At 34.6% G+C, this 8,183-nt stretch overlaps 1 protein-coding gene across 4 annotated transcripts; it reads left to right on the top strand.

Annotated features, from left to right (window-relative positions):
• Window positions 1–455: 455 nt before the first annotated feature.
• On the top strand, window positions 456–7,857 carry cdk5rap3 (CDK5 regulatory subunit associated protein 3). 4 transcript variants are annotated; one of them, XM_079594436.1, is made up of 14 exons: window positions 456–602; window positions 2,303–2,351; window positions 2,493–2,624; window positions 2,740–2,840; window positions 3,214–3,262; window positions 3,362–3,540; window positions 3,624–3,760; window positions 4,186–4,330; window positions 4,807–4,914; window positions 5,001–5,082; window positions 6,016–6,104; window positions 6,180–6,385; window positions 6,569–6,740; window positions 7,065–7,473. In XM_079594436.1, the coding sequence occupies exons 3-14, from the start codon at window positions 2,543–2,545 to the stop codon at window positions 7,128–7,130; spliced, it is 1,416 nt and encodes a 471-aa protein (XP_079450562.1). In that variant the 5' UTR covers window positions 456–602; window positions 2,303–2,351; window positions 2,493–2,542; the 3' UTR covers window positions 7,131–7,473. The 4 variants fall into 4 exon arrangements, with proteins under 4 accessions (XP_079450562.1, XP_079450563.1, XP_079450560.1 ...); XM_079594437.1 differs by having other exon boundaries at window positions 462–602; window positions 2,306–2,351; XM_079594434.1 differs by lacking the exon at window positions 456–602 and adding an exon at window positions 1,799–1,979 and having other exon boundaries at window positions 7,065–7,857.
• Window positions 7,858–8,183: the final 326 nt, after the last annotated feature.

Here is an 8,183-nt window from a genome sequence, read left to right as displayed (position 1 = left end):
CTGCTCTGTCAGAAAACAGACGGGGGAGCCTCTTGTTGAAAACACCAGTCACAGCCAAAGTCCCTTTGCCGAACACATTAGATAAGGTGAGCTGTGAACCGGCAAACAGAAAAATCTATATAACCATCTTGTTCAAATAAAACTGAGGAAAGAGCAGGATATTTACCATACATTTTGCTCAATAAAGTGTATGTTGAAATAGCCTTCATTATGAATTCTGCAAGCAGCACGTGCTGTAGGCTACAATAGAAAATCAGCACATGGCATGTCTAATGTATGCTTCAAGAAAAGCTGAAATTACTATTCCATGCTGTAATTATCCATCGCCAAGTCTGTTTATGAGTAGGCCTATAAAAATAATGTGTTATGGGTTTTTTTCTCAGTTAGGCTAACTGCCTATCGAAACCATAGATCGAAACACGGGTGTCAATATAAAGGAATTCGCGCCATCTAGTGGTCTTGTTTTTACAGAACAAATACAGGCTTGAACAGGTAAAACTTATTCGAATGATCGTATATTCTTATTCCTTAGGACAATGTAGAATAAACGCATGGATTTACGAAAATACATAGTCTAGAAGAAGAAAAGCACAGTATTTAAGGTAAACGCTTCTTTAAAGTTCGTGCAATGTGTTCTGAGTTTGTCACACCACAGAAAAATGTGTTAGCTACCTGCAGTCATACAATTTTATGGAGGAATGGTGTTCATCTCATCAATGGAGTTCTACATACTTGGCAAGTAGTAGGCCTACTGAAGCTGTTCTGAGGCTGTTTGTTTTTCCTTTCATTTGAAACCCATCTTTAACTTCACTGAACGGTCTTCTGGTCTTCTGACTGCTTTAGTGTGGATTGCTGAAAATCATCATTGCAACACGCAAGCTGAGAAACAGAATATGCTCTAAATTGTTCACATAACTTTCCTGATTGTTAATAAGCCGATGTACATCAAACTTTCCAGTTGTACGCAGTATTCTGAAGATATGTTCAGAGGGATTTGTTAATAAATCATCCCTGGCTGATTTATGTGACATTTTAAACAAAAAATATGGCGAATTTTTTTTTTTTTTAAGGCTATGGACAGTATATTTTGATGTCCTAGGTAATGAAAGCATATATCCTGAAATCCCTCTGAACATATTTTTTCATCTTGTGTGTAATAAAAAAATAATAATAATTTTGCACCTGGCTTTATCATATGTTCAGATCTATCTACCGAATAGGCCTATATTGCCTGCAAAATTGCGCATATTTAATGATATAATGCCTAATTTGCATAATTAAACATACAAATTTCAAAAACTTGTAATACATTTTTTTAATGAACTTGTGTAAGTAATCAACTGAGGAAATTTCATGGTGATATCTATTTTAAAAGTTGACCCTATATTCACCTGTAGTGTCTCCCCTTAACACCACTTTTGCTAAACGCATATGGTGTAAAAGATCCACAAGTAAAATACTGTAATATATATTCTGTCTTACAAAAACACATACAATAGCCTGTGAACACAGACCAATAACTGAGACATTTTTGAGACCAATAACTGAGACATCATAAAAAAAGTTTATCCCATACATTTTTTATTTTTAAGGAAATTTTCTGAAATGGGAAATTATTTTACAAACATTTTAGGAGATCGGATTTGAAGCCTTGTGAATGTGATATATAATAACATTTAAATTATTAACCATTTAAAAATTATGGCAACTTTGCTAAGAGCTACATTGACTATTATTTTGGCGTTACAAGGAAGTTATTAACGGCTGCTTTATGAGTGTAGTTCATTGGTCTGTCAGCAGACGATGCTTTTGACATAGTAGTGTCACGTGCGCTGATTGGTCAGAGCTGTATGTACGTGTCAGAGGAAATGTAAACTTGAGCTGCGTCTCATCCATGGTCTCATCGGTTTGATGTACAAGCATGGAGTCGGTTTAGTTATTCTTTTAGCATAATAACGACAATAACGGTTGCAATGGAGGTAAAAAAAAACAGAACATTCTCTGGTTAAAATTGATTCTCACTGTTTTTTCTTGGTCCTTGTGTAAAGAAAAGTCAACATGCTTGTAGACACTGACTGGCAAGCTGTCAAAATCATTTTAAAGAATATTATTGTGCATCATTATTGCATACCGGTAGTTCTGTTCCTTTGTTAATATAAAGACTGCATTATTTACATGCTTTACACCTGTATTTTTCATAGTTTTCCCAGTAAGATTAAAACACCATAATAATGTGCAAAAAGTTGATGTGATTGTTATTACAATGTGTATAATTTACCTTTGTTATTAAAATTCATTTTAGCAGAACATCCAGAATCTCCCTATTGACATCCAAACCACTAAACTCTTGGGTAAGGAATACTTGCATTTATGCATATTTACACATTCTTATGCATATGGTTTATAGTGATATTGCTTGTATAAATGCACAGTATAGTTTAGATCTTGCACAAAGATGTATTTCATATTTTGCCTTTGTCTCCATCATTCAGACTGGTTGGTGGATCGGAGGCACTGCACGCTGAAATGGCAAAGTGCAGTTATGACCATTAGAGAGAAAATAAATGCATCCATTCAGGATATGCCAGAAAACGAGGAGATCAAACAACTGCTCTCCGGCTCATGTAAAACTTAATAATAATAATAATACAATCATATTTCATGTTGTTTGTATGACTGTTATCTGTATTTTATTTATTTTTTAGGTATGTCCATACTAATTTATTGTTGCTTTTGCAGATATTCACTATTTCCATTGCTTACAAATAATTGAAAAATTGAAAGGAACAGAAGCATCCACCAAAAATATTTTTGGAAGATATTCATCACAAAGGATGAAGGTGATGATGCTTCTCTCTTCTGTTTAGTTTTCTTTTAATATGTAGTTTATCACTCTTTATATTGTATATAATAATAATAATAAATATATGCTAAATATTATTCATTATTTTAGTTTTATAATAGTTTTATTAATATTTCAAATGAGCTTTTAGTTTTTAGCTTTAGAATTTAAAAAGCTTTTTAGTTTTCATGCTACTTTAAGTTTGAATTGGTTTTGTGCTTTTGTCATTTTATTCTTTTTTTTTATTCTTTTTAAATATTGCTATTTGTTTTCAGTTTATTTTGATTTCAGTTTTAGTTTTTGTTCATTTTAGTTTTCATTTATTTCCAGTTAATAATTGTGAATGTATTTATTTATTTAAACATAAACAGGACTGGCAAGAGATCGTGTCCATGTATGAAACAGACAATGTCTATTTAGGTAAGAAATCATCACAATTATTTGAGACAAAATTGACCTTTTTTTATTTTTAAGTTACACAAACATTGACATTATTGTGTGTGTTTTTTTTAACCCCAGCTGAAGTGGCCAGTATATTGATTCGTAGTGTAAGCTATGAAGGTCCTGCTCTAAGGAAGCAAGTGTCTAAAGCTCAGCAGCTGCAGCAGGAACTGAGCCGGCGAGAACTGGAGTGTCAGAGTGGTGCCGCCGACATGAGGGAACGATTTTACGCTGCCTGTAAACAGTATGGGATAAGGGTGAGTCAACAATTCATTTTATTTTCAGTTATTCTAACAGTTCAAAAGTATTTACACTTAGTATCATATGACATATTTCACAGGGGGAAAATGTGGCAAGGGAGATACAAGCACTGGTTAAAGATCTGCCTGTAGTTTTAGAAGAAACTGGCAAAAAAGCAGCCTGTCTGAAGGAAGCTATAGAGTTTTACTCAGTCTTCACAAACTTTGCCAGTGACTGGTGAGTGTAACTTCCTGTCATTTCTAATATTGCATAGGTAAAGGCCTGTTCACACCAAGGACAATAACTATAACAATAACGATATAGTTCTAAAAATCTTTCTAAATACTGTATAAAAGAATAGCAGAGTCCACACCACAACTATAACAATAAGTGCACAGAAAAGGATATCGTTGGAATCACTTTCGGAATGATTTTTTTTCAGCTGATGAACGATAATAACATTGACAGCCTATCAGAATCCATCCTGCTTTAAAGAGCTCTAGCATCTAATATACTTATCTTTATAGGTATTGTTCTTAAAGCTGGTGAACTTTATATACCTGCCTGCATTCATGCTTTGATTGATCTCCAACATAAACCTTATAATGTAGTAATAATAGGGATGTAAGTGTGAGCTTGTAATATTTGACTTTCTTTTTCAGGTCTGAGGTTGTATTGCCCATGCTGAGGTTTGTCCAGAACAAGGGGAACACAACTTTATATGAGTGGAAGACTGGAAATGTGCCCACGGTTGTAGAGAGACCTGTAATGGAGGAAGCCCCACCTGATGTTGTCACAGAGGAGACGGTAAGAGGAGACTAACATGACTCCAGGTTTGGGTTTTAAAGTCAGCATGAAACAAAAGTCGCAATAGTATTTTCTTTCCTGTTGTGATGTACTATCCACTTCTCAAACTGGAGAAAATGTAGGGCAGGACTTGATTTTGTCCACTGTGGGAAATGGTTGGATCATTGTATGGTTGTGGTTTGCTTTTGCTGTGATCTCATTTGTGTGAAAGATTGTTTTGCCCTCAGAGAATAGAAGAGATGTTGTTGCAAGAGGGAGGGGAAGTTCTTTTTACGAAATATTACGAGGGCACATGAATTTTTCAAAAAATTATATGCACGGCTAAATCATAAATACGGCAATATTCCATAAAAAAATTTAATTGCCCATTTAGATTTCATGGTGACTTTAAGTGTTTGTAGGACATCTGTAAATTAAAGCAAACAAGGGATCAATGTTTTAACCTAGTATTTATCTGTAATTCTTGCTTTGTGCAGATTGACTGGGGGGACATAGGCGGCGGTGCTGGTACTGAAGAGGTTAATTTTGGGATATCTGTTGAGGATGGTGTGGATTGGGGTATTAGTCTCGAGTCTGGCACCGAAGTAAGTACTTAGTACAAATATTAGGATTATAACATTTTCAAACCCCTCATGATATGGAATTAACACATTCTACCAATCAACTTTAGGAAACAGTTGCGGGTGGTATCGACTGGGGAGAAGCTGAATCTGCTCCTGTGGAAATCGAAGTTGTGGATGTGGGAACAGACTGTAAGTGTGTTGGGATTGACTGAAATTAACTATTGATGTGTGTGCATGAACATTGAGAATTTATGTTATAAATGGGTCAGTAGGTTTTCTAAAAAAAAGATTTTAATACTTTTATTTAGCAAAGATGTGGCTGTAAAGACATTTATAATATTACTATTTTTATTTAAAATAAATGTTGTTCCTTTGAACTTTCTATTAATCTAAGAATTGTAAAAAATCTAATAAAATAAGAATTCAACAAAAAATATTTAGCTGTACAACTGTTTTCAACATTGATAATAATAATGTTTCTTGAGAACCAAATCAGCATATATGTTAGAATGATTTCTGAAGGATCATGTGACACTGAAGATAAATTGAGATTTGCCATCTCAGGAATGAATGACATTTTAAAATATGTTGAAATAGAAAAGTTGTTTTAAATTGCAATAATATTTCACATTTTTACTGTATTTTTTAACAAATAATTGCTTCCTTGGCAAACATGAGACTTTTTTTCAAAAACATTTTCATTTATTTAACTTATTTTTCATCCCAAAATGTTTGAATGGTGGTGTATGTTTAAATTATAATAAATTAGTTTCAATGCTTTATAAAAATAAAAAAAATCACAAAGAGCGAATTATTTTAATGTGAGATCTGCAATTGGGTAAAATGAGAGAATTGGTTATAAGCAGGTATATTAAATCATATTCATCCATTCTGTAAAAATCAGAATATAACACTCCATGGTCTGCAGATTTGATCTGGGCCTAGTAGTAGGTCTCAGTACTTTTACTTTTGCAGGTCACTCATTTTTAATTGTTTTTGTCTACGTTTTTTTTTATTATGTTGTACTTATGATATTAAGTTTAAATTAAATATGTATCTGCCATGTAATAGCCGGTAATGCTGAAATGGCAATAAACTCAAATACTACTACTACTTTTGCAGGTCCTGACGGTGTTGCCAGAGGGGAAGATGCTCTTTCTCTTCTGGAAAACTCACAGACACGTGGCCAGTTCATAAATGAGCTGATGGAGGTACAGCTGCTCATTCTTACAAGTATTAGACAGAATGTTTCATTTTTACCAAACTTTTTTTCTTCTATGGGTTAGTTGGAAATGTTCCTGTGTCAGCGGCTCAGTGAGATGCACGAAGGAGGTGACTTAGTGGCCATGAGTCAGTTCCAGCTCGCTCCCTCAGTAATCCAGGTCCAGACTCCCGAGCGTGTGCAGGCCATGCTGGCCGAGGTGCGTGACCTGCAGAGTGGGCTCACCTCAGTACGAATGCAGCATCTCTTCATGATCCAAGCGTCACCACGGTAATTACACACTTTCAAACCTTTTCTCGTGCGGAAATGCACTTCATATCTTTCATCTCTCAGCCAATATTACCAGTCACCTTTTAAAAAATACTAACTGTTGTTCAAGAACATGATGAAGCTGAAATCTTGCGGTCAGATAATGATAAATCTGGTGTTGTCTGTTGTGTGTGTTCGTGTCAGCTACGTGGAGCGTGTTTCTGAGTTACTGCGGGAGAAACTCAAGCAGGCTGATATCTTGGTGTTGAAGCGTGGCACGCTGGCTGAAAAGCGACAGGAGGCTTTGGAAGAACAGGCCAAGCTGGAGCCGCGCATTGATCTGCTGTCTGCGCGCACCAAGGAGCTCCAGAAACTGGTACAGTAACTTGTTATAATGATGTGTTTGCGGATTTGTTTGTTAAGGTTTTTATTCATAATACATTTGTTGTATTACACAATGATCCTGCTACTTCCTCTTTTACTATCTCTGGGAAAATGAAAATAGCACCTCACATGTTCACACTCCTCCCTACTATGTAAAAATGAGCCGATGCTTGACAAGTGTGTTGAATGTAAAGAGAAATTAGGTTAATAGAGCACAACAGCTTCATGGTGGACATAACATTTACTGAAGATGAATTCCTGGACTGTCTGACAATACATAGAAAACTTCCTCTTTGTCTGTCTCTCTCACACACAGATTGAAGCTGACATCTCAAAAATATACAACAACCGGCCTGTCAACCTCATGGGAGTTCATGTGTGACCAAGAAAGTATTTACATGCTGCACAGATGTATCATTTCATAAATAAAATGTCCCACATTTAAATAATGTGGGTAATTGTTTTGTGGCGATTCCTTTTTATGGTGGAATAAAATTGTTGCAATCACAGCACCTTGAATATTCAAAGGCGGCTGTAAATAACTTGCGCTTGGACAGCTGGCCTCATTTGTTTGAAGTGCTGATTTCAGTAAATGAACTGTCTTAAGCAGCCAACATTGAAATGTACAGAACAAGCACACAGCGCCTTCCGTGAATAGGGTACAGAAGGGCATCAAATCTCTCAAATGTTTGCGAATGTACAACACAGTAATAAACGTGATTTACAAAAATAACTAATAATAAATTGCTGAATTATTTGTTTTAAAACAGATCAGGAGTGCAAATTTACCTTTCACTTAAGCAGTGGTGACTTGTTAAGAGTTTGGAAAAAAAATGCTGGTTTGTAGATGTTGATGTATATATTTCCCGTAAAGAATTTTTTATTTATTTTTTCATACAGTAAATTGGGCTACAAGGTTGAGCTTGATAAAAGCAGTTGACACTACTTGTAATATTTGTAAAACCTGTAGAAAACATTTAAACTATTTTGTAATGTGGTGGAATTCATACAATTGCAGGGGTGTATACAAAATAATGGACACACCTAAATCCAATTTTTTATAAATTAAAGTAAAAAATCTTTTATTATAATAAACTGAATGTCATGTCAAGAGATTGTCAAAATTATGATGATTTTAGTCAAGATAGTCTATACGGTCAAACCTCTGAGATGGAATAGGCCAAAATCACTATTTTAAGGTCGAGATAGAGGCAGCTGATGCATTTTACCCTTATGTGCAGACTCGTGTTTTTTTAAACATTCGTACCGTTTAAAAGTTTGGGATCAGTAAGATTAATTTTAAATAAATGATTATTGTTCATATTAAATGTATAAAAAGTGTTATTTTGAATGTTCTATTCATTCAATAAATTCTGGGGGATTTTCACTTAGTTCACTTTTAATTTGCTTTTAATCCGGTCAAATTAGTTCACTT

The sequence above is a fragment of the Phoxinus phoxinus genome (genome assembly GCF_949152265.1).
Source record: "Phoxinus phoxinus genome assembly, chromosome: 21".
NCBI lineage: Eukaryota > Metazoa > Chordata > Actinopteri > Cypriniformes > Leuciscidae > Phoxinus > Phoxinus phoxinus.
This window is presented reverse-complemented; position numbering and strand designations above follow the sequence as displayed.

Excerpts from the sequence above, each read along its gene's own strand:
- cdk5rap3 (XM_079594434.1), top strand. Across the intron at positions 3,263-3,361 it reads AACAGACAATGTCTATTTAG|CTGAAGTGGCCAGTATATTG; the intron begins GTAAGAAATCAT and ends TTTTAACCCCAG. Across the intron at positions 6,386-6,568 it reads ATGATCCAAGCGTCACCACG|CTACGTGGAGCGTGTTTCTG; the intron begins GTAATTACACAC and ends TGTTCGTGTCAG.